At 50.0% G+C, this 26295-nt stretch overlaps 2 protein-coding genes across 11 annotated transcripts; one reads left to right on the forward strand and one right to left on the reverse strand.

Moving 5' to 3' along the window:
- Positions 1 to 8206: 8206 nt before the first annotated feature.
- Positions 8207 to 10782, forward strand: LOC109943565 (glucose-1-phosphate adenylyltransferase large subunit 2, chloroplastic/amyloplastic-like). Of its 10 annotated transcripts, none has more exons than XR_004855676.1 (5): positions 8381 to 8527; positions 8911 to 8970; positions 9189 to 9272; positions 10347 to 10486; positions 10602 to 10778. XR_004855676.1 is itself a non-coding variant. In XM_020547046.2 (3 exons), exons 1-3 carry the CDS (start codon positions 8365 to 8367, stop codon positions 10713 to 10715), a joined length of 417 nt encoding a protein of 138 aa, XP_020402635.1. In that variant the 5' UTR covers positions 8207 to 8364; the 3' UTR covers positions 10716 to 10782. The 10 variants fall into 10 exon arrangements, 1 of the variants encoding a protein (XP_020402635.1); XR_004855678.1 differs by having other exon boundaries at positions 9194 to 9272; positions 10602 to 10777; XR_004855675.1 differs by having other exon boundaries at positions 8384 to 8527; positions 9224 to 9272; positions 10602 to 10774.
- A 779-nt stretch (positions 10783 to 11561) lies between these two features.
- LOC100384854 (uncharacterized) lies at positions 11562 to 12702 on the reverse strand. Its single transcript, NM_001177290.2, has one exon. It carries the CDS (start codon positions 12333 to 12335, stop codon positions 11781 to 11783), a length of 555 nt encoding a protein of 184 aa, NP_001170761.1. The 5' UTR covers positions 12336 to 12702; the 3' UTR covers positions 11562 to 11780.
- Positions 12703 to 26295: the final 13593 nt, after the last annotated feature.

Consider the following 26295-nt stretch of genomic DNA (forward strand, 5'->3'; position numbering starts at 1 on the left):
GCACCGGACATGTCCGGTGCACACTGGACAGTCCAGTGCCCCCTTCCGACCGTTGGCCCGGCCACGTGTCCCGCGCTGATCGCGCGGCCGACCGTTGGCCCTGGCCGACCATTGGCTCACCGGACAGTCCGGTGCACACCGGACAGTCCGGTGAATTTTAGCCGCACGCCGTCAGCAAATTCCCGAGAGCGGCCTCTTCGGCCGAGGGAGCCTGGCGCACCGGACACTGTCCGGTGCACCACCGGACACTGTCCGGTGCACCACCGGACAGTCCGGTGCCCCAGACCGAAACAGCCCCTTGGCTGTATACAGCCAAGTCTTCTCTTCTCTTCTTCTTTCTGTTTCTAACACTTAGACAAATATATTAGTACACAAAACCAATGTACTAAGACTTAGAAACATACCTTTGTTGTAGATTTGCACTTTGTTCAACCATAGGCATTGATTCTCATATAAGCACTTGTGTTGACACTCAATCACCAAAATACTTAGAAATGGCCCAAGGGCACATTTCCCTTTCAATCTCCCCCTTTTTGGTGATTTATGCCAACACAACATAAAGCAGATAGGACAAGTGCAAAATCACTTCAAATAAAAACTCAAATTGGTTTTGATTCAATTTTGGCATATATGGATCATCCTTTGCCACCACTTGGGTTGTTTTTGCAAATCAAACTCAAATCTCTATTTCTGTGTCAAACACACATGTTGAGACATAAAGAGAGTCATTCCAAAAGAGATTGATCAAAGATTTCAAAAACTCCCCCTATTTCACACTTCTCCCCACAAGAAGCCAACTTTTGACAAGAGAGACAATAAGAGACAATAAAAGCATTTGACAAAACAAAAACTCTACTATTTTCAAAATCTCTCAAGTGGTAGCTGATCCATTTATCACTTTGGCCTTTATTTTCTCCCCCTTTGGCATCAAGCACCAAAACGGGATCAATCTTGGCCCTTGAACCCCATTGCCTCACCAAAGTCTTCAATTAAGAGCAAATGGCAATAAGATTTCATGAGATGAACTTGGAATAAGTTACCCTCTCATCGGAGTGCAGTGGAAGTCTTTCATGGTCCAAGTCCACCTTTTCCCTTTCAATCCTCCTTCGAGACTAAATCATCAAACTCAAGCACATGGTTAGTCTCAAAGGGTCAAGTTGTAACACATCTCCCCCTAAACATGTGCATCACTTTGCAACGGACTTGTGAGGTCCAGGGAGTGTTTGTACAACTTGAGCACCATAATAAGCAACAAAATGCAAAAAGGAACATGATCAAAAGCATAAGTACATGTATGCTATAATTCAATCCAGGTTCCGCGAATCTATGACATTTAGCTCACTACGCAGCCTGCAAAAGGTCTTCTCATCTAGAGGCTTAGTGAAGATATCGGCTAGCTGGTTCTCGGTGCTAACATGAAACACTTCGATATCTCCCTTTTGCTGGTGGTCTCTCAAAAAGTGATGCCGGATGTCTATGTGCTTTGTGCGGCTGTGCTCAACAGGATTCTCCGCCATGCGGATAGCACTCTCATTGTCACATAGGAGTGGGATTTTGCTCAGATTGTAGCCAAAGTCCCGGAGGGTTTGCCTCATCCAAAGTAGTTGCGCGCAACACTGACCTGCGGCAACGTACTCGGCCTCAGCGGTGGATAGGGCAACGGAGGTTTGTTTCTTAGAGTTCCATGACACCAGGGACCTTCCTAAGAATTGGCACGTCCCCGATGTACTCTTCCTATCGACCTTACATCCAGCATAGTCAGAGTCTGAGTATCCAACTAAGTCAAAGGTAGACCCCTTTGGATACCAGAGCCCGAAGCAAGGCGTAGCAACCAAATATCTAAGAATTCGCTTTACCGCCACTAAGTGACACTCCTTAGGATCGGATTGAAATCTAGCACACATGCATACGCTAAGCATAATATCCGGTCTACTAGCACATAAGTAAAGCAAAGAACCTATCATTGACCGGTATGCTTTTTGATCAACGGACTTACCTCCTTTGTTGAGGTCGGTGTGTCCGTCGGTCCCCATCGGAGTCTTTGCGGGCTTGGCGTCCTTCATCCCAAACCGCTTTAGCAGATCATGCGTGTACTTCGTTTGGGAGATGAAGGTGCCGTCCTTGAGTTGCTTCACTTGGAACCCAAGGAAGTAGTTCAACTCGCCCATCATCGACATCTCGAATTTCTGCGTCATCACCCTGCTGAACTCTTCACAAGACTTTTGGTTAGTAGAACCAAATATTATGTCATCGACATAAATTTGGCACACAAACAAATCACCATCACATGTCTTAGTGAAAAGAGTTGGATCGGCTTTCCCAACCTTGAAAGCATTAGCAATTAAAAAGTCTCTAAGGCATTCATACCATGCTCTTGGGGCTTGCTTAAGTCCATAGAGCGCCTTAGAGAGCTTACACACGTGGTCGGGGTACCGTTCATCCTCGAAGCCAGGGGGTTGCTCCACGTACACCTCCTCCTTGATTGGCCCGTTGAGGAAAGCGCTCTTCACATCCATTTGGTACAACCTGAAAGAATGGTGAGCGGCATATGCTAGCAAGATACGAATTGACTCTAGCCTAGCCACAGGAGCGAAAGTCTCCTCAAAGTCCAAACCTGCGACTTGGGCATAACCTTTTGCCGCAAGTCGAGCCTTGTTCCTCGTCACCACCCCGTGCTCGTCCTGTTTGTTGCGGAACACCCACTTGGTTCCCACAACATTTTGCTTCGGACGAGGCACCAGTGTCCAAACTTCATTGCGCTTGAAGTTGTTAAGCTCCTCCTGCATGGCCAACACCCAGTCCGGATCTAGCAAAGCCTCCTCTACCCTGAAAGGCTCAATAGAAGAGACAAAGGAGTAATGCTCACAAAAATTAACTAATCGAGATCGAGTAGTTACTCCCTTGCTAATGTCACCCAGAATTTGATCAACGGGATGATCCCTTTGAATCATCGCTCGAACTTGGGTTGGAGGTCCCGGTTGCGCTTCTTCCTCCATCACTTGATCATCTTGTGCTCCCCCTTGATCAAGCGCCTCCACTTGAGGTACCTGTATGTCATCTTCGGTTGGGGGATGCACCATAGTTGAGGAAGAAGGTTGATCTTGTTCATCTTGTTCCTGTGGCCGTACTTCTCCAATCGCCATGGTTCGTACAGCGGCCGTCGGAACATCTTCTTCATCTACATCATCATGATCAACAACTTGCTCTCTTGGAGAGCCATTAGTCTCATCAAATACAACGTCGCTAGAGACTTCAACCAAACCCGATGATTTGTTGAAGACTCTATACGCCTTTGTATTTGAGTCATAACCTAACAAAAACCCTTCTACAGCTTTGGGAGCAAACTTAGAATTTCTACCTTTCTTCACTAGAATGTAGCACTTGCTCCCAAATACACGAAAGTAAGATACATTGGATTTGTTACCGGTTAGTAGCTCATACGAAGTCTTCTTGAGGAGGCGATGAAGATAGACCCTGTTGATGGCGTGGCAAGCCGTGTTCACAGCTTCCGACCAAAAACACTCGGGGGTCTTGAATTCTCCAAGCATTGTCCTCGCCATATCGATTAGCATCCTATTCTTCCTCTCTACCACACCATTTTGCTGTGGTGTGTAGGGAGCGGAGAACTCGTGCTTGATCCCTTCCTCCTCAAGAAATTCCTCCACTTGAAGGTTCTTGAATTCGGACCCGTTGTCGCTCCTTATCTTCTTCACCTTGAGCTCAAACTCATTTTGAGCTCTCCTGAGGAAACGCTTGAGGGTCCCTTGGGTTTCAGACTTATCCTGCAAAAAGAACACCCAAGTGAAGCGGGAAAAATCATCAACAATAACTAAACCATACTTACTCCCTCCTATGCTCAGATAGGCGACAGGTCCGAAGAGGTCCATATGCAGCAGCTCCAGGGGTCTTGACGTGGTCATCACGTTCTTGCCGTGATGCGCTCCTCCCATTTGTTTACCTGCTTGACAAGCTGCACAAGGTCTATCTTTTTCGAAATGCACGTTAGTCAAACCTATCACGTGTTCTCCCTTTAGAAGCTTGTGAAGGTTCTTCATCCCCACATGTGCTAAGCGGCGATGCCACAGCCAGCCCATGCTAGTCTTAGCTATTAAGCATGCATCTAGACCGGCCTCTTCTTTTGCAAAATCAACTAAATAAAGTTTGTCGTCTAATACACCCTTAAAAGCTAGTGAACCATCACTTCTTCTAAAGACAGACACATCTACATTTGTAAATAGACAGTTATACCCCATATGACATAATTGACTAACAGATAGCAAATTATATCCAAGACTCTCTACTAAAAATACATTAGATATAGAATGCTCATTAGAAATTGCAATTTTACCTAACCCTTTTACCTTGCCTTGATTCCCATCACCGAATATAATTGAATCCTGGGAATCCTTATTCTTGACGTAGGAAGTGAACATCTTCTTCTCCCCCGTCATATGGTTTGTGCATCCGCTGTCGATAATCCAACTTGATCCCCCGGATGCATAAACCTGCAAGGCAAATTTAGGCTTGGGACTTAGGTACCCAACTCTTGTTGGGTCCTACAAGGTTAGTACAAATTTCCTTAGGGACCCAAATGCAAGTTTTGTCACCCTTGCATTTTGCCCCTAATTTCCTAGCAATTACCTTCTTACCCTTTCTACAAATAGCAAAGGGAGCATTGCAAGCATAATAAATGGTAGAATGTTTGTTCACAACTTTTCTAGGAACATGAGCAAAATTTCTCCTAGGCATATGCACAACATGAGAACTAGAAGCAGTCATAGCATAAGAATCATAAGCATGTGACTCAAAATCATTATAAGCATTTCTAGCATGTCTCCTATCATAGTACAAGAAAGCAGGGTTCCTTTTAGCACTACTAGCCATAGGGGCCTTCCCTTTCTCCTTGACGAAGATGGGAGCCTTATGGCTTGTTAAGTTCTTGGCCTCTCTCTTGAAGCCAAGACCATCCTTAATTGAGGGGTGTCTACCAACCGTGTAGGCATCCCTAGCAAATTTTAGTTTATCAAAATTACTCTTGCTAGTCTTAAGTTGAGCATTAAGACTAGCTAATTCATCATTCAATTTTGAAATAGAAACTAAGTGTTCGCTACAAGCATTAATATCAATATCCTTACACCTAGTGCAAATTTCAACATATTCAACACAAGAGTTGGATTTATTTGCTTCTACTAGTTTAGCATTTAAATCATCGTTTATGCTCTTTAAGTTAGAAATAGAATCATGGCATGTTGACACTTCACAAGCAAGCATTTCATTCCTCTTAATTTCTAATGCAAGGGATTTTTGAGCCTCTACAAACTTATCATGTTCTTCATACAACAAATCCTCTTGCTTTTCTAAAAGTATATTCTTTTCATTCAAGGCATCAATTAATTCATTAATTTTGTCTATCTTAGATCTATCTAAGCCCTTGAACAAACATGAATAATCTACTTCATCCTCATCACTAGATTCGTCCTCACTTGAAGAAGCATAGGTAGAGTTGCGAGTACATACCTTCTTCTCCCTTGCCATAAGGCATGTGTGACGCTCGTTGGGGAAGAGGGTTGATTTGTTGAAGGCGGTGGCGGCGAGTCCTTCATTGTCGGAGTCGGAAGACGAGCAATCCGAGTCCCACTCCTTGCCTAGATGCGCCTCGCCCTTTGCCTTCTTGTAATGCTTCTTCTTTTCCCTCTTGTTTCCCTTTTCCTGGTCACTATCATTATCGGGGCAGTTAGCGATAAAATGACCAATCTTACCGCACTTGAAGCATGAGCGCTTTCCCTTCGTCTTGGTCTTGCTTGGCTGCCCCTTGTGACCCTTTAGCACCGTCTTGAAGCGTTTGATGATGAGAGCCATCTCTTCATCATTAAGTCCGACCGCCTCAATTTGTGCCACCTTGCTAGGTAGCGCCTCCTTACTTCTTGATGCTTTGAGAGCAAAAGGTTGTGGTTCGTTGATCGGTCCATTCAAGGCGTCGTCCACGTATCTTGCCTCCTTGATCATCATTCGCCCGCTGACGAATTTTCCTAAGACTTCTTCGGGCGACATTTTGGTGTACCTGGGATTCTCACGAATATTATTCACCAAATGAGGATCAAGAACGGTAAAGGACCTTAGCATTAGTCGGACGACGTCGTGGTCTGTCCATCGCGTGCTTCCGTAGCTCCTTATTTTGTTGATAAGGGTCTTGAGCCGGTTGTATGTTTGAGTTGGCTCCTCGCCCCTTATCATCGCGAACCGTCCAAGCTCGCCCTCCACCAACTCCATTTTGGTGAGCAAGGTAGCGTCATTTCCCTCATGAGAGATCTTGAGGGTATCCCAGATTTGCTTGGCGTTATCCAAGCCACTCACTTTGTTATATTCATCCCTGCACAATGAAGCTAGAAGAACAGAAGTAGCTTGTGCATTCTTATGGATTTGCTCATTAATGAATATAGGACTATCTGAACTATTAAAGTGCATTCCACTATCTACAATCTCCCATATACTAGGATGGAGAGAAAATAGGTGACTACGCATTTTGTGGCTCCAAAATCCGTAGTCCTCCCCATCAAAGTGTGGGGGCTTGCCGAGTGGAATGGAAAGCAAATGTGAATTTGAGCTTTGCGGAAAACGAGAGTAGTCAAAGGAAAAGTTAGAATTAACCGGTTTCCTTTGCTCGTAGTCGTTGTGGTCGTCATCCTTTTGGGAAGAAGTAGATTCATCACTGTCGTCGTAGTAGACGATCTCCTTGATGCGCCTCGTCTTCTTCTTCTTCCCTTCCTTTCGTCTATGACCCGAGCCGGAGTCGGTAGGCTTGTCATCTTTGAGCTCATTGACGAAGGACTCCTTCTCCTTATCGTTGATCACGATTCCCTTCCCCTTAGGATCCATCTCTTCGGGCGGCTAGTCCCTTTCTTGAAGAGAACGGCTCCGATACCAATTGAGAGCACCTAGAGGGGGGGTGAATAGGTGATCCTGTAAAAACCTTAACTTATAGCCACAAAAACTTGTTAAGGGTTAGCACAATAATTGCCAAGTGGCTAAAGGAAAGATCTTGCACGACAATCACAGAGATTTATCCCGTGGTTCGGCCAAGTACAAAACTTGCCTACTTCCACGTTGTGGCGTCCCAACGGACGAGGGTTGCAATCAACCCCTCTCAAGCGGTCCAAAGACCCACTTGAATACCACGGTGTTTTGCCTTGCTTATCTTTATCCCACTTGCGAGGAATCTCCACAAATTGGAGTCTCTCGCCCTTACACTTAAGATTCACAAAGAAACACGGAGTAAGGGAGGGAAGCAACACACACAAATCCACAGCGAAACGCGCACACACACGGCCAAGATTCGAGCTCAAAGACTATCTCACAGTTTCTCACAAGAACGGAGCTCGAATCACTTAGAATCACAAACGAATGCGCAAGAACTTAGTGTGGATGATCAACAATGCTCAAGAGTTGCTTGGTGTTTCTCCTCCATGCGCCTAGGGGTCCCTTTTATAGCCCCAAGGCAGCTAGGAGCCGTTGAAAACAAATCTGGAAGGCCATCTCTGCCTTCTGTCGTCGGGCGCACCGGACAGTCCGGTGCACACCGGACAGTGTCCGGTGCCCGATTCCTTTCCTTGTTTGGCGTAGTCGACCGTTGCAGATGCGGGAGCCGTTGGCGCACCGGACATGTCCGGTGCACACCGGACAGTCCAGTGCCCCCTTCCGACCGTTGGCCCGGCCACGTGTCCCGCGCTGATCGCGCGGCCGACCGTTGGCCCTGGCCGACCATTGGCTCACCGGACAGTCCGGTGCACACCGGACAGTCCGGTGAATTTTAGCCGCACGCCGTCAGCAAATTCCCGAGAGCGGCCTCTTCGGCCGAGGGAGCCTGGCGCACCGGACACTGTCCGGTGCACCACCGGACACTGTCCGGTGCACCACCGGACAGTCCGGTGCCCCAGACCGAAACAGCCCCTTGGCTGTATACAGCCAAGTCTTCTCTTCTCTTCTTCTTTCTGTTTCTAACACTTAGACAAATATATTAGTACACAAAACCAATGTACTAAGACTTAGAAACATACCTTTGTTGTAGATTTGCACTTTGTTCAACCATAGGCATTGATTCTCATATAAGCACTTGTGTTGACACTCAATCACCAAAATACTTAGAAATGGCCCAAGGGCACATTTCCCTTTCAGTTATTCCGTGAGTACGTTGATGCTCCCTGCTTACGGCAGTAAGGATTATGCAAAAGTATGGCTCCTTTTTCCCTTGATTGATGCGGGGATTTGTCAGGAACTAGGCAAGAAAGTCAGTTTTTTTATATAGTCTTGCCCTGCATTTTGATTCAGTACATAGTGAAATAGATTTCCAGGACTGCCTGGTGGTTAATGGTTGTGATCGTGCAGGTGTGCTTCACCTATGCAGTTCAGCAGTGTGCTTCCCCTAGAGGGAAACTCCGGACGACTACAACGATCGCCCTAGGCACAATCATTTCCGACTATTTCTTCCTTCGACTTGAACTGGTACCTGTTCGACATCCTACTTCTCAAGGTACTGTTTATTTCTTCATCTTTTTTCTAACTTCGATATAATCGATCAGCCACAACGATTGCCCCTCCCCCCAGTTTATTCTCTTCACTATCGATTTTCCTTCAAGTTATGATGTGCATGACGTGTTATTCTTTTTCTAATTAAGTTATTTATCATTATAATGTGTTTATGCCAAATAATTGGTCAATGTAGTGGCTGAAACCCTAACTTCTGCTATTTGTCCACAGTATCTTACATAGAATGTAATATTGTTATTTTGGGAAAGTTTGTGCCCAAATGCTCTGTATTTAGTGTGTTTGTTTTGTTGTCGTTCCGTTATTGTTATTATTTTACCGTTTTCTACAGCGTGTGAGGCTTTAGTTTTAAACAGCTTATTTTATTAGGAAATCTGCCAATTTGAACACAAGTCTTTTCCAATCTGAGAAGGCCGCTACTTTGTCAAGGTGACGCATAAATTTGTTTTAGCTCTATTTTTCCCGACTTTCGTATCTATGCTTTTAACTTGCTAGGTGTGATCTGTCCTTTATTGTGTTTGTTGTACCTACATATGCATCCTCTTTTCTCCCTAAAGCTTTCATACAATCTGTTGCGCTTCTTAATTTGTGTTGGCCCCATTTATCGTTTTCCCCAATACAATCTTTTTCGCATATGAATATTTTAGTGCAGTAAACTCTAAACTTCCGTTGGCCAACTCAGGCTTCATAAACTTCTATCAGTCTGCTGAGGATTTCAGTGCTTCATTAAGGTACCTTTGATTACGTCTTCCTTTATGCCTTTCCAACAATGTGTAATGTTTTTAGTTTCTAAAGTTTTCTGTATTATCATATATTTCTTCTTTCAAGTGTAAATGACTTCTAAAGGGTTACAACTCCAGCTCTACGATTTTCTGGATCATCTAATGACTTACTTCACAAACCCCACCAAATTTTTTGGAGCTAAAACTATCCCAAACAGAACATTGGATTTGATTAATTGTTACACATGACCTATGCATATCATCAAAACACCCATGCTAAGTGAATATGTGGCTGCGCTTAAAGGTATGTGAACCAACGGTAGTTTCAAATTACAGACACTATTTATCTACTTTAATAATACTACTAAAAATATTGTTCATACAAATTTCTTTATGTTAAACCATGGACCGTATGCTTATGATTTGCCATCTATGATTTAAATACGTTTTCCTTTATACCATCAATGAATTGGTGCCCTGCTATGTATCAACTAATATCAAAAATATTTATTCTACCTCTATTGTTGACTCAAGAAGCTCAGTTCCAGTTAAAGGAACAGTTCTTGCGCACCTTTCTTATTTTGGTCTTCTACGGAGTATATTCGAGCTCTATAAGCCGCAGCTCCACCTCTATGGGTGGGGTTGCTGAAGGATAATGGTGCCTGAAGCAACCATAGTCTCAGGTCATATCAGCAAGGAGCTTAGGAACAGCTAGTAGTTGCAGTTTACTTTAGCCTCCTGGATCTTGACGCCTCCATTTACTGATCACCAATGGGCGTTATGCATCCGTCATTCCCTAATTTACATAACAATGTGCGTCATCTTCCAACTTGGCGAATTGTCCGTTCAGCTAACATTTGTAGCATGCTTTTGGATTGGGTTTCTGCTGGTTGTCTGTAGCATATGGTCCGTGGAGACTTATCTTTTGGTACATTTAAAAGGGACATTATCATTCAAAAACACAACAAAGACCTTAAACGTATTTGTTCCATATGTCCAGTTTATATGCCACTGCAATATCCATTGCTATTTACTTTTGGTGAGCGTGGATTTCAATTTGGTGTTCCATATGTTGAAATGGAGGTTCTGGGAGTGAGAAGATGAGGATCAACTGCTGCAGCATCTGGCGCAACAAGGCACTGAGGAGGATGTGTTTCAGTGAAAGGGGTGCTGTGAGCAGCACCCAGTGTGTGCTCACATCAGATGCTGGCCCAGACACTCTTGTAAGTCTCATCCTGTCGATAATAGTGTTGGTGTTTCATCACAGCCCTTTCTATTTTTTATTTGACTTGATGTTAGCTGCTATAATTATCGAATTCTGAATGCAAAAACTTACAGGTCGTCCGAACATCCTTTCAGAGGAATTATGCTGATCCTAACGAAGTCACTGCTGTCATTTTGGGTGGTGGTACCGAGACTCAGCTTCTCCCTCTCACATCGGCACATCGCTAGGGTTCAGGCTCTTTTAGTGAAACTGGTGTGCTTTACCTCTGAATCTTTGCTGGTGGCATCTTTGTAGCTGGGGAAGACGACCGGGGAAGGAAAAGCCAGCAAGAGGGACACAAAGAGCACCAGCAGCACAAGTTGACCCTCCCAACTGTTTCGAATTATACCATTCACGATGCCACTGACGGCACCGACAATGGCAAACAGGAAGGTGAGAGACCACATGGATTTCTTTCTTTCTTTCTTTTTTTCATAAGGGAAGCTTTATTATTTTCAAGATTGTTACCTTGAAACGATATAAAAACCTTGTACCACTCCTGGCTTCTATATAACCATGACACAGAGTCAATCCGTACACTAAACTTCCACCCATATGCTTGGGTAAAAAACTCCTCTGCTACTTCTGCCAATCGTTGAGATGCCACTGCAGTCAAATCCTGTGATGTTGACTTATGTAGGATAGCCCATGTATGTATCATAACCGAGCTGTAGGATAGACAATGTATAACCAAGTACATAACTGCAGTCAAATCCTGTGATGTTGACTTATGTAGGATAGCCCATGTATGTATTATAACTGTGATGTAGGATAGTCAATGTATAACCGAGTCAATAACATATAAGGGGAAAGATGAGTGTGATTTCTTTTTTATTGCATCTTCGCGATTTTTTTGTGCCATTGATTTAGATCAGTATGCTTTTTTTATACTTATTACACATAACGGTGCTGGTACTTGTTCATGGCGTTTTTTGTCGTCCTACTGATGTTGCATATGGCAACACAGATACAGAATTTAATCTCACTCCGGATGTTGACCAGAGAAATGGTCGAGACAGATCTCATCAAGCAGGTTAGTAATTTCTTAGATTAATAAAATGTGTGCTGAGAGAAAAAAAGAATATATCATTCAGAGTCTGCAGGTTCTGGTTATAATAAAAAGAATTGATCCACAAACCACTTGCCTCATAATAGCCATGATTACTGCAAGGCGCACGAAGTGCGCCTCCTGATCTAGTAGAGCAAAGCGAGGTCGCGGCCGGACGAACTTTATTGCGCGGACTGCTTTGCGGTCAGGACGGCTGTCGCGATGCACACGACGTTGCCACACCACGACCCCACCACGACGAGGAACAGAGGCGCGCACAGGGAAGTTGGCGCGCAGGGAACGACCGGTCCAACGTCGCCATGGCGCGGTTCAGGGAGGATCCCAGAGCACGCGGCGAACAGGGAGCGAGCTGCGCCAGGGAAAATCGCGACGCACAGGGGAGGAGCTTGGGGACGCCGGTCATGGAAACAGGGGCAGGGCGAGCTCCATGGCAGGTGGCCGAGCAGAAAGTGTCAGTTGAGGGAGATGAAGACATGGCTGGGGGCAACAACTTGATCCATGCGCTGGGGAGAAGAAGGACTCGACGACCAGCGAGCTGGGAGAGGCACCGAGTTGCAGGAGGGAGTAGGGAGGGCGCGGCATGGCTGGATAGGAGCTCGGCTGGGAACTGCTCGGCGCAGTGGAGCAGGGGCGGACGAGCGCGCCAGGGAGAGAGCGCCGCGAGCTGGGCAACGGCACAGGTGAGCAGAGAGAGGTGAGATTCGGCGAGCGCAGTGTGGATTTGGCCCTCCACGGCCATGCGCGCGAGCAGAGGGAGGTCTGCAATCTGGGCAGGGAGGGAGCGCGCGGCCGAGCGGAGGTGGACGCCAGAGCGCGGCTGGGGAGAACGCCGGCAGAGAGGAGCGCCATGGAACTTCGGCTGGGCGAGCTAGAAGAAGAAGCTGGGGAGGAACTCGACCGGCACCATGGCTAGAACTCAGCTGGGAAGAACAGGAACGCGATTTCGTGAATTGGAGCACCGGCAGAGGAGATTTGTAGGAGCCCAAGGGCGGTGGCGCCTGAAAAATCTCAGGGAAGGGCGGCGGGATAAGGATCGATCAGCGCACAGAGGAAGAATGAAGCTAGAGCTTGCGGCTGCTGAAGGAAAAAAAATCAGCCGGCGACTGGATACTTTCCCAGGAGCTGGAGCGACGCGGCCAACAGATAAAGGCGGCAGCTGCAAAATATCAGTCTAGACGCGCGAGGGAGATAAGAACAACAGCTGGAAGAAAAATCTGCGCAAGAAGATGAAGGCCGAGAGAGGATGTGCACGTAGGAGATATTTAGAATAGGATTTTCCTATTTTTCTTTTTTTAAGCGATACAGATATTCCTAACTCAGAAGATTTAGATTTGGGCGCGAAATGCTAGCCCGAAATCAATTGATTTCGGCACTGATAATTGTTCTCTGCGATTCGACCGAAATTAGTCGAAACAAGAGCCGCTAATGTATACGCGATTTCGTCGTCAAAACAGCGTGCAGACGGAGAAATTGGATCCTAACCTCGCGCACGATTTCTCTCAGACAACGCGCGATACAGATTATTGCCCCGAACATTTTAGTTGTCGAGTTCAAATTAATTTGTCCGGAATAAAATCATCCGAGTGAGTCGAACTTCCGAATTCGTATTCGCGCGAGCGATGAATTTTAAATAATCACCGGACGCACCGATTTTCGAAACAGCTATGTTCCGAACATCACGAAAATTTAGGAAGAGCCCGGATAGATAAAAACAATGTCGAACTCACGACCGCCGAAACAGATGCGATATTAAAATCACGATAAGCGAAGATGTTTAAAATTTAGCATCTGTTTTATCCACTGATATAACGTGCTTAAATCCATACTCGTTGTCGAGCGGAATATAAACACCTGGGGTGTTACACCGCCAACCACTCGTCCCGTCGCATTAACTCTGCGGCAGGGCAGGCGGCACCTTTGGCAGGCGAAGCAGGCGACGCTTCACCTCCGCCATGATGACCGTGTCAAAAAGGTACGCCAAGTCGTTCAAATTCATATCCCTTTTTCTCTTCCCCTTTCTCTCTCTTGCTACAGGGACCGGGAAAGGGGATACTCCGAAAGGGATCCTTCTCCGTGAAGGAAGCGGGCCCCGAGCCCTCCTACTGATCAGAGGTTCGAAGGCTGGCCCCTCGGAAGGGTTCGACAGCCGCCTCAGAGCACTCTGGCTCCGCGCCTACTACTGATCAGAGGTTCGAAGGCTGGCGCCTCGGAAGGGTTCGACAGCCGCCTCAGAGCATTCGGGCTCCGCGCCCACTACTGGTCAGAGGTTCGAAGGCTGGCCCCTCGGAGGGGTTCGACAGCCGCCTCAGACCACTCGGGCTCCTCGCCCACTACTGATCAGGGGTTCGTAGGCTGGCCCCCGAAAGGTTCGACAGCCGCCTCAGAGCACGCAAAGCGAGGGATGACTCTAGGTACGTCCGATACATGGCCGAGGCTCGGGCTACGCTCCTGAGGTACCCTAGGACATTTCTGAGACCAGCAGGAGCGATTCTGTAACGGAATCCCATTAGAGGGAGGCGTCGAGCCCTCGGACCCTATCAACCGGGACCGGGTCCGGCAAATCACCTGCAGGTAATTTTGGAGCGCGCCTCTGGGCCACTAGCCGACCCTTATCGAATGGGGCACGGGCGTCCACTCGGATCACCCGTTAGCAACTCACTGGAGACACCATGTTCGGCGCCCCCCGAGGGCAACATGGCGCTTTCCCCCCTCCTCCTTGTGGAAAGGCGACGCAAGGGCGTATGAAAAAAGCCGAGTCAGTCCTTGACCGTCCTCTCGCTCTGCGCGGAGGCTCGGGGGCTGCTCTCGCAAACCCGGCTCTGGCCAAACCGTTGACAGCGTCAACATACCAGCCCGAGAACTTGGAACCTGACTATGCACCTGGGCTACGGCCAGTTCGCATGAGGGAACAACCAGACCGGCCGAGGCATCACGAAACGCGCTAAGACCTCAAAGGAGTCAAACCATTCCTCCGAGGCCTCAGGGGCTACACCCGGTGGGTGCGCTCGCTCGCACCCACCGGAATGAAATGCAACCGAGAAAGGCCGGTCCCCTTGCAAAAAAGTGCGACAAAAGCCTCCAAGCGAGTACTAACACTCCCTTCGAGGCTCGGGGGCTACTGTCGGGGACCATAATTAGGGGTACCCCCAAGACTCCTAATCTCAGCTGGTAACCCCCATCAGCACAAACCTGCAAAGGTCTGATGGGCGCGATTCAGGTCAAGGCTCCGTCCGCTCAAGGGACACGATCTCGCCTCGCCCGAGCCCCGCCTCGGGCAAAGGCAGCCGACCCAGGAGAATTCACGTCTCGCTCGAGGGTCCCTCAAGCAACGGACGCACCTTCGACTCGCCCGAGGCCCAGCTCGGACAGGCTTCACGGAGAAGCAACCTTGGCCGGATCGCCACGCCAACCGACCGTATCGCAGGAGCATTTAATGCGAGGATTGACTGACACCTTATCCTGACGCGTGCTCCTCAGTCGACAGAGCCGAAGTGACCGCAGTCACTTCGCCGCTCCACTGACCGACCTGACAGGAAAACAGCGCCGCCTGTGCTGCTCCGACTGTTGTGCCACCCGTCAAAGTGAGGCTGACAGCCGCCAAGACCGGCCTCAGGCGCCATAGGAAGCTCCACCTCGCCCGACCCTAGGGCTCGGACTCAACCTCGACGCCGGACGGCGGTCTCCGCCTCACCCGACCCCAGGGCTCGGACTCAACCTCGACCTCGGACGACGGACTCCGCCTCGCCCAACCCCAGGGATCGGACTCAACCTCGACCTCGGACGATGGACTCCGCCTCGCCCGACCCTAGGGCTCGGACTCAACCTCGACGCCGGACGACGGTCTCCGCCTCGCCCAACCCCAGGGATCGGACTCAGCCTCGACCTCGGAAGACGGACTCCGCCTCGCCCGACCCCAGGGCTCGGACTCAGCCTCGACTCCGGAAGGCGGTCTCCGCCTCGCCCGACCCCAGGGCTCGGACTCAACCTCGACCTCGAACGACGGTTTCCGCCTTGCCCGACCCCCGTGGCTCGGACTCAACCTCGACCTCGGAGGAGTCTCCGCCTCGCTCGACCTCGGGCTCGGACCGACCACGTCACAGGAGGGGCCATCATTACCCTACCCATAGCTAGCTCAGGCTACGGGGAACAAGACCGGCGTCCCATCTGGCTCGCCCCGGTAAACAAGTAATGATGGCACCCCGCGTGCTCCATGACGACGGTGGCTCTCAGCCCCTTACAGAAGCAAGGAGACGTCAGCAAGGATCCGACAGCCCCGACAGCTGTACTTCCACATGGCTCAAGCGCTCCTCCGACGGCCACGACATCACATGAACAGGGCGCCAAAACCTCTCCGACAGCCACGACGGCATGTACTTAGGGCTCTGGCTCCTCTCTGCTAGACACGTTAGCACATTGCTACACCCCACATTGTACACCTGGGCCCTCTCCTTACGTCTATAAAAGGAAGGCCCAGGGCTCTCGTACGAGAAGGTGGCCGCGCGGGAGAACGGGCTGGCGAACAGTCTCTCTCTCTCTCTCTCTCTCCCTCGCGAACGCTTGTAACCCCCTACTGCAAGCGCATCGCCCTGGGCGCAGGACAACACGAAGGTCGCGGTTTCCCCTTGCTGTTCCCCCCCCCCCCCCTTTGTGTTCCGTCTCGCGCCGACCCATCTGGGCTGGGACACGCAGCGACAATTTACTTGTCGGTCCAGGGATCCCCCGGGTCGAAACGCCGACAGTGCACATCATCCCTCATACGAGAAGCTTCCCCTGCGCGCCGATGCTACGCAGATCTTGGATGTCAAGGCGCAAGAAGATTGCTCCAACAGCAAACGTTAGTAGCTCCAAGTACTACATCCGTTATGTGCCTAGGCCCACATGTCGGGGCTCAGTACCCTTGTACACGCCCCCCTTAGCTATAAAAGGAGAGGCATGCAACGTTACAAAGGGAGGCCGCACAAGCTCTCTTAGACCAAACTTAGACAGAGACTCTCAGCTCTCAAGCTTCCACATCAATTCAACACACAGTGGAGTAGGGTATTACGCTCCGGCGGCCCGAACCACTCTAAATCCTCGTGTGTTCATGTGCTCGGTGTTCGCTTAGCAAGACAGGCAAAACGCTTAAGCCCTTCCTCATCTTAGGATTTAGGGCGGGTGCATTCCGCCACCCGGCCGGAGAATTCTCTCTCCGACATTTGGCGCGCCAGGTAGGGGGCTTGGCATTAGGTTTTTGCTTGTTTCCTCGCTAAGCATGATGGTGCAAATCGTTGAGCACCGCGCCGAGACTTCAACGGATTTCCTGGTGGAGGAAGAAGTTGTTTCTTCCACGCCACAGGTTCCCAATCGCCCAATGCTAGACACTGTTGTTGTGCACGCTGCACGGCAACATACAACTGCGCAGACATCCCGGACTCCTTTAAGAGCGGCTCTGGGAGCATTGTCAGCAGCCAGGGAGTTGCTGCGTCACCCTCCAAGCTCCACGGCCTCACCGGGGGCCATGAAGCAGTGGTGGGACGACGTCGATCGGCTGCTCGGCATGGCACATTCTACCTCGACCAGGTCGAGGCCACGGTCATCCCGGCGCCAACATGAGGCGTCGGCGTCTGTGCGCTCACCTTCAGTGAGGGGTGCACAGACCAACGACCTCCAGACCGAACTCAACCGTAGGCGAGCGGGATAGGACGCCCGGGTCTCTTTAGAGAGGGCGCGCGAGTGCCGCCAAAACATCGAGGGTCGCAACCTCGATCAAGACTTCGCTGCGGTACCACCGCAGGCCCCAATGGGCACCCAGTCCCAAGCGGGTGTTGTGGGGGACAGATATCCCCCGGGTCCACTAAAAGAGTAAAAGACCTCATGAAAGGCCCAAGGGCCCAATAAATCGTAAGGTCATTCTTTCGTGGGCCTGGGGAGGGACAACCAGCAAAGCAGATCGACATGGGGCCGGATTGGTGCAAACTCGAACGACCCACAACGTCGAGTGAGCGACCACAACAGAGATCCGACTTTCCTGCGCTGGAGCCCCCATGCAACGGAGCCATGCGAGGATAAGTCGGCAGAACTACAGGAAGATAAACTCAAACAGTTCACTATCTTTTAGCTACACGTTGTTATCATATCCACATGTATTGCCCCACGGTCGAGTATATAAGGCCTAGGGGGCACCCCTTCAGAACGATCGACCCTATTACTTAGCCACCCACTCTAACTCTCTGCATTCTCAATTCAGAGAGCTCTCTTGTAACCTCATTCACCAAGCATACTCACCAGGACGTAGGGTGTTACGCGTCTCTAAGCGGCCCGAACCTGTAAACATTGTCCACTATCCCTCGTGCATCCGGCACGAACCATTTTGCTACAGTCATCAACACCGTCCTACTCCTAAAAACACCTTGAGGGGCAACCCCGGGTGTGCGGTCGGACCCAAAACACCGACAGCTGGCGCGCCAGGTAGGGAGTGTGTCGACGATCCAAGCTAGCTCAATGGCCGTCACCTTCCACAGCAAGATCACCCTTCGTCCCGGATCCGTATTCTGCTTCGGAAAAATCTCATCCGTAGCAGATGAAGAGGGAACTCTACACCGCATTGCGGATCTGCCGGAAAAGAAGTCTCCTCCAACAAACTCCGAAAATGTCGGAGAAGTGCAACCTCCAGCTCTCCGGAAAAAGATCGTTTCCGGAAAGTCAGGGGCCGAGGGCCCGCTGACCCGGAGAACTCCACTGTCTACTTCCCCGACAAAAGAATGGACACAGATCGCGAGGAAGAAGGAAACCAAGGGGAAGCAAGTTGTTCTTTCTGTTCCTCCGCCCTCAAAGGAGAACGGAAAGAAGGTCGCCACGACAGCAGCACCATTCTACCCCGACGTCCTCTTCATCGGGAGAGTGGAGTCGCCTACCGTCTCCGACGATGAGCCGACTGCACCCGGAGAGGAACCACCTCAACGAGAATCCCGCCGATGGAGGAACCGGCGCAGGAACGTTCGACGACATCACGCGGCCAGAGAACGGGATCCGGAACAACCTGTCTCACGAGACGAGGTCTCGGAGATAGGAGAAACTCCGGAGGAACGCGTCTTCAGAGAACGAAGGAACTCCCGACGACGTGATCGTCGCCGAGCTCAGGAACAAGCCGAGCAAGACGCAAGGCAACACCGGGAGAATCCATTCTTCGGGCGCAACCTGAACCCCGACTTCGCCCGAGCCGTGAACACGCCGAGCGAAGTCGGAGGAGTACTAGCTCGGATAGCTGATGGACTCCCTCAGACTCCCGACGCCGAGGGCTACCGACGACTGTTCACCCAGGCGACCAACCATCTTCTACCGCTTGCTCACCCGCCGAACGATCTACGACACGCCATCAACAGCCGCCGAGACACGCGAAGCTCCATCAATGCTTCGCGTGAACGGCGGCATGAGAACGAGATCCACCGCCGGGAGGAGTACGACAGGGATCATGGCATCCCAGCTCGGAGCCAGGCCACCAGAACTGAGTCGGCAACGGCCTCAACTAGCGGTACCACCCGAGGACGGTCGAGGAACCTCAACAACTACTCCCCTCCCCAGGACAGACATCATCCCCGACGACAGGAGGACACATGCGGAGTGTCTGCTCTTACTCCGCGCCTTAGGGCCATCCAATGGCCTCCCAACTTCAAGGTATCCAATGTCGACAAATATGAACCTAAGCAAGATCCAGGGGGTTGGCTAGCCGTCTACACCACTGCTGCTCGAGCTGCCGGGGCGTCCGAAGATGTGATGACCGCGTACTTACCCATTTTCCTTGGGCAAGACGTGCTGCAATGGCTGCGACATCTACCCCGACACTGCATCGACGAATGGGGCGACTTCAGTCGACGCTTCACCGCCAATTTCCAGTCCCTCTCCGACAAACCAGCGCAACCATGGGACCTCAAATCCATCAAGCGCCGGGGGGACGAAACTCTCCGGTCGTACCTCAAAAGGTTCCAGACCATGAGAAATCGTATCCCCGAGGTCACGGAGGCGGCCGTGATCGAAGACTTCTACAGAGGATCCAATGACTCGGCTTTCGTCCGAGCCATACTACAGAAGGCGCCGACTACTTCCGAGGAGCTATTCCGGGAGGCCGACCTCTACATCACCGCCGACGAGCGGGCCCAGGACCTCATCGGAGGAGCAAAGCCCGCACCGGCAGCACCACGACACGACGCGAACCAGCAACCCGACAAACGCTGGGAGAAGAGGCCTCGCGAAGAAGTACACGCTGCTGGACCACCTGCCTCTCGCGCCAGAGGAGGACCTCGCAGAGGCGAGCGCATGCTGGACGACATCCTCGACGCCCAGTGCCCGTACCACAAGGACATGCGCCACACTCTTCGTAACTGCCGGGACTTCAAGCACTCCGTCGGGCACGGCCGACCCTTCCAACCTCTACCTCCTCCTCCGCCGAGGGGAGGACCAGATGAACCACGACAACCCCATCAGCAGGAGGAGGGAGGAGGAGGAGCTTTCCCGCGCGTTGACAGGGAGGTCAACGTCATCTTCGGCGGACATGGGTCGTAGGAGAACAAAAGACAACAAAAGCTCAACGACCGCCAGATACTGGTGGCGACCACCGGTCCTCCCGCCCCATACCGGTGGTCGGAGCACCCGATCACTTTCACTCGGGAGGATCAATGGCTCAACTTCGACCATCCAGGCAAATACCCGCTGCTCGTCGATCCGGTGATCCGAGAGAGCCGGGTGAAGAAGGTGCTAGTGGACGGGGGGAGCAGCATCAACGTCACCTTCCCCCGGACACTCCAAGGCTTGGGAGTTCACCTCAAAGAGCTCCACGAGTCGGACACTCCTTTCTTCGGCATCGTGCCGACGGAAGGGGAATACCCACTGGGCCACATCTACATGCATGTCACCTTCGGAACTCCGGAGAACTACAGAACCGAGTTCCTGAGGTTCGAAGTGGCAAACTTCGACTGCGGGTACAACGCCATCATCGGGAGGCCGGGATTGGCCAAATTCATGGCCATTCCACATTACACATACATGATACTGAAGATGCCAGGACCGCAAGGAATCATAACTGTGCGCGCCGACTTCCAAGGCGCCGCAGAGTGTTTCTGAGTGGCCATCCAAGCAGCCCTCACCACCAAGCTGTCGACGGTCTCTTCAGCACAGGCGAACTCTAAGCCTAAGGAGGACCTCGCAGTATCGGCAAACGAAGCTCAGGCCGCGACCTCTATGCGGCCGACTAAAGAAACCAAGAGGATCAACCTGGGGTTCGCTGATGAACGCAAGACTGCCATCATCAGCTCCAGCCTGGACGACAAATAGGAAAGCGCGCTCGTCCAGTTTCTGCAAGATAACCGAGATGTATTCGCATGGCAACCTGCGGATATGCCGGGAGTCCCAAGAGAACTGGCCGAGCACAAACTGAAGGTCTATCCCCAGGCAAGGCCGATTCGGCAAAAGCTACGTCGTTTCACGCCCGACAAGAGAGAGGCCATTCGCGCCGAGTTAGGTCGCTTGGTCGCGGCTGGATTTATTAGAGAGGTGTTACACCCCGAGTGGTTAGCCAACCCTGTTCTTGTACTCAAAAAGAATAAAGTGGATTGGCGCATGTGCGTCGACTATACTGATCTCAACAAACACTGTCCGAAGGATCCCTTCGGGCTCCCAAGGATAGATCAGGTGGTGGACTCCACCGCTGGATGTTCTGTGCTGTCTTTCTTGGATTGCTATTCCGGATACCATCAGATTAGTTTGGCGAAGGAAGACGAGGAGAAAACAGCGTTCATCACTCCGTTTGGTGCTTTCTGTTATACCTCCATGCCGTTCGGCCTCAAAAACACTGGAGCGACTTATCAGAGAGCCATTCAAACGTGCTTAGCTGATCACTGGGGCAAGAGTGTGGAGGCCTACGTAGATGATGTGGTAATCAAAACGGAGAATTCGGAAAACTTCATCGAAGACTTACAGCTGGTTTTCAACAGTCTGAGACGATATAGATGGAAGCTTAATCCTGAAAAATGTGTTTTCGGGGTACCAGCAGGAAAGTTACTCGGGTTTATTGTCAGCCACCGGGGAATTGAGGCTAATCCGGATAAGATTGAAGCTATCATGAAGATGGAAGCACCTCGATCACAAAAGAAGGTTCAGCGACTTACTGGATGTATGGCAGCTCTGAGCAGATTTATATCCAGGCTGGGGGAAAAAGGTTTGCCATTATACAAGCTACTCAAGAAGGTGGATAAGTTTCAATGGACTTCAGAAGCACAGGAGGCTCTAGATGCACTAAAGAAATTCTTGACGACACCACCAGTACTGAAGCCACCCCGACGAGCTACATCAACTCAACCAGCTGAAGATCTGCTACTGTATATCTCTTGCATGACTCACGTGGTAAGCACCGCGTTGGTAGTCGAGCGAGCAGAAGAAGGACATGCCTACCCAGTGCAACATCTTGTTTACTTCATCAGTGAAGTTCTGGGCCCCTCAAAGAAAAAGTATCCTCAAGTTCAGAAGCTATTATATGCAGTACTTCTAACTGCCCGCAAGCTACGTCACTACTTTGATGACCACAAGGTCATAGTAGTCACTGGTTTTCCGATAGGGGGTATTCTTCACAACAAGGAGGCCATTGGCCGAATAGCCAAGTGGGCTTGCGAGCTGGGATCTCATGACATCGAGTTCCGACCTCGCACCGCCATCAAAACTCAAGCACTGGTTGATTTCGTATCAGAGTGGACTGAATAGCAAGTACCAGATAACCCAGAGACTGCAGAAGTGTGGCGAATGTATTTTGATGGCTCGCTGAAGCTGCAGGGAGCAGGAGCACGAATTCTCTTCACCGCACCTGGAGGCGAGCACCTCAAATATACCCTCCAGTTGCTGTTTCCGGCCTCCAACAATGCAGCCGAGTATGAAGCTCTGATCCACGGATTGAACATCGCCATATCATTGGGCATCAAGAGATTGATGGTGTACGGAGACTCTCTGGTAGTCATTAGCCAGATAAACAAAGAGTGGGATTGTTCAAGTGATTCAATGGGAAAATACTGCACCGTCGTCCGAAACCTGGAAGATAAATTTGAGGGCCTGGAATTTCATCATGTAGAAAGAGATCGGAACACAGCAGCCGATGTATTGTCCAAGCTAGGATCCAGTCGAACTCAGGTCCCACCTGGAGTCTTTGTGCAAGAAATACTACAGCCGAGCATCTCAATGGATCAAGCAGAAGAGTGTAATATTATAGATCAACCCGAGTCAAACTCTGATGACTGGAGAAGGCCAATCATCAAGTATATAAAGAATGAAGAGGAACCAGATGACAAGAATTCAGCCGAGCGCATTGCCAGACAGTCGGCTCACTACACACTCATTAGGGAGACATTGTACAGAAGAGGTGCGTCAGGCGTCCTCATGAAGTGCATTCTCTCATCTACTGGGAAGCAACTTCTGGAGGAGGTCTATGCTGGGCAATGTGGAATACATGCAGCATCCAGAACACTAGTCGGGAAGGTCTTCAGGTCAGGATTCTATTGGCCAACAGCGAAGAATGATGCAGCCGAGTTAGTTCAGAGGTGCGAAGCTTGCCAATACCTGTCAAAACAACAGCATCTGCCAGCACAGCAACTACAGACCATACCAGTAACTTGGCCTTTCACATGTTGGGGGCTGGATATGATTGGACCTTTCAAGAAAGCTCAAGGAGGATACACTCATGTATTGGTAGCAATCGACAAATTCACTAAATGGATAGAGTTCAAGCCCATCGCTTCTTTAACCTCAGCTAAGGCCGTGGAATTCATACAGAACATAATATTCAGATTCGGGATACCAAACAGCATCATAACTGACCTAGGATCCAACTTCACAAGTTCAGAGTTCTTCGACTTCTGCGAGCAAAAAAGCATTCAGATCAAGTATGCATCTGTAGCACATCCAAGAGCCAACGGGCAGGTTGAGCGAGCCAACGGGATGATACTAGAGGCACTCAGGAAAAAGGTCTTCGATAAGAATGAAAAATTCGCAGGAAAGTGGATAAGGGAGTTGCCCTATGTCGTTTGGAGCCTAAGAACCCAACCTAGCCGAGCTCTGCATGGAAACACTCCTTTCTTCATGGTCTATGGGTCGGAGGCAGTGCTACCCGCTGATCTCAAGTTCGGGGCGCCAAGGTTGATCTTTGAAAACATAGCAGAAGTCGAGGCCACCAGGCTGGAGGACATTGATATACTTGAAGAAGAACGGCTGAATGCGGTAATCCAATCAACACGGTACCAGCAGACTCTAAGGCGCTATCACGACAAGGCTGTGCGACAGCGATCCTTCTCAGTAAGAGATCTCGTCCTCCGCCGAATTCTAATGGGGGAGGGACGGCACAAGTTATCACCCTTATGGGAAGGACCCTTCACAGTAGCAGAAGTCACTCGGCCAGGATCATATCGTCTCACTCAGATGGATGGCACAGAAGTCGGGAACTCCTAGAACATAGAACACCTCAGGAAGTTTTATCCCTAGCTGTATTTCAAAAGCTATCGGGACGACGATGTACTCTGTAAAGTGGAAATATGTCATCAATAAAAAAGGGGTTTCAAAGATACTCAATTTGTTCACAATTGACTTGCATTCTTACTTAACTCGGGGTGACCACTATGCCCTGCTAACGGAGCAATCGGCTTAAGTCGGCAACGACTTAAGGCGGTGCAACATGCTCACGCTTACTTAACTCGGGGTGACCACTATGCCCTGCTAACGGAGCAATCGACTTAAGTCGGCAATGACTTAAGGCGGTGCAACATGCTCACGCTTACTTAACTCGGGGTGACCACTATGCCCTGCTAACGGAGCAATCGGTTTAAGTCAGCAACAACTTAAGGTGGTGCAACATGCTCACGCTTACTTAACTCGGGGTGACCACTATGCCCTGCTAACGGAGCAATCGGCTTAAGTCGGCAACGACTTAAGGCGGTGCAACATGCTCACGCTTACTTAACTCGGGGTGACCACTATGCCCTGCTAACGGAGCAATCGGCTAAAGTCAGTGGCGACTTAAGCCGGTGCAACATGCTCACGCCTACGCAATTCAGGGTGACCACTACGCCCTATTAACAAAAGCAATCGACTTAAGTCAGCAGCGACTTAAGGTGATCTGACGTGATTACAATTACTCATATAAGGATGACTTCTATATCCCGCAAACAAATTTCATAACCATCGCGCATCATTTTACTAATGCAAATTTACAGACTGATGAATTCTGAAACAATACGAGAATAACAATGTCGTTTAAGTACTGAAATGACGCCCTCTAACAAATGTCTGACCATGCTAACCGCGCGCTCAGAGCACGCAAAATATTTCACTACTTGGTGATATTCTTCTCAGGAGCGATCGACGAGGAAGGACGACTCGAGGAATCAGGGGCAACATTCACATCAGCCCTTATATCTTCGGGAACAACCACGCCGGGTCTCCTCATCAAGATTCGCCCCGCCCGAATAGCCTTGTCCATGGCTCTGTCGCGCTGGGCTCTGAGAGTAACAGAAGTTTCTTCGGCAACCTTGGCAGCCAGTCGAGCAGTTTCTAACTCCTGGACAATGGATTTCTTGGAAGCTCGGAGTTCTTTGATGGTAGCGTCCTTCGCTGATATCAGCTGCTTGAGCCGAGTCACCTCATCCGAAGATTCCTGCAGCTTACAACGTTGATTGTCCAACTCTTCCATGGTGAAGCGATGACTCCTCTCCAGGATAGTCAGCGAGTTGCTAGAATCACGATACAATCTGTCAAGACTGTCGCGAGAAGCAGCAAGGATACGTTTTTCTTCCTGCAAACAAAAAGTCAACTCCCTCAAAAACCAAGCAAGTAATAGGAACACAACAAGGCAAAGCACAGTTTCACAAATCACCTTTTCAGAATTGAGTTGAGCGTGAAGAGAAGAACTCAGTGCATTGGCGTCATCTAAGGCAGCGGAGACCTGACCCAGTTCAGTCTGGCTCTGAGAGTACTTTTCCTCAAAGTCAATGCACCGCTGGACCAATTCAGCCTGATCTCGGGAATGTTTTTCCTCAAGAGTGGAAATCTGCCGAGTCATTCCTAGCAGGAGACAATCAAACAAAAAAGGGTCAGAATGTAAAGCAGTCCACAGTGAAGGTAAAGAGAAGCAAAAAAGCACTAACCAGCGTTGGTTACCTCCAATTCAGAGACGCGATGTTGAAGAGACACTGGATTCCAACATGCAAGAGACGAAGCTACTTCTGGGACAGAAGCACCCTGTAACCTCAGCTGGCTAGCCATTCCATCCACCAAAGCCTGATGAGGAGAACAGATGAGTGTAATGACAACAGTTCATGCAATGTAAAAATCAAGCTAAAATACATCACAGTACCTGGAGGTTGGAAAAGAACGAAGGAACCCCAAATCAGGAGAGATCAATTGATAACCAGGCGTAAGGCCACCACCCGAAGCAGCTTGCAACGAACCAGCAGGAATCAGCTCGGTGCCTTCAACAGAGCCCAATACTCGGTCAGCGGGGACGCTGCCCTCTAAAGCGACTCCCTGGTCCAAGGCTTGGGCTACCACCATACAGCCAGAGTGTGGAGGCGATCCCGCATGAACGTCCATGGAAGTACAGGAGGGAGACCCCACTTGGACACCCTCGGGGGCTGGGTCATAGTTTGCACTGCCCACTTGAGCCGGATCATCCCCGGCAGCACCCTCGGGGGCTG

Source organism: Zea mays, chromosome 1 (assembly GCF_902167145.1).
Source record: "Zea mays cultivar B73 chromosome 1, Zm-B73-REFERENCE-NAM-5.0, whole genome shotgun sequence".
Classification (NCBI taxonomy): Eukaryota; Viridiplantae; Streptophyta; class Magnoliopsida; order Poales; family Poaceae; genus Zea; species Zea mays.

Coding starts and splice junctions, on each gene's coding strand:
- LOC109943565 (XM_020547046.2), top strand. CDS start 8,365: ATGGTTGTGATCGTGCAGGTGTGCTTCACCTATGCAGTTCAGCAGTGT. Junction 8,528..10,346: donor TCGACATCCTACTTCTCAAG/GTACTGTTTATT, acceptor GTTGAAATGGAG/GTTCTGGGAGTGAGAAGATG. Junction 10,487..10,601: donor ATGCTGGCCCAGACACTCTT/GTAAGTCTCATC, acceptor AAAAACTTACAG/GTCGTCCGAACATCCTTTCA.
- LOC100384854 (NM_001177290.2), bottom strand. CDS start 12,335: ATGGCCGTGGAGGGCCAAATCCACACTGCGCTCGCCGAATCTCACCTC.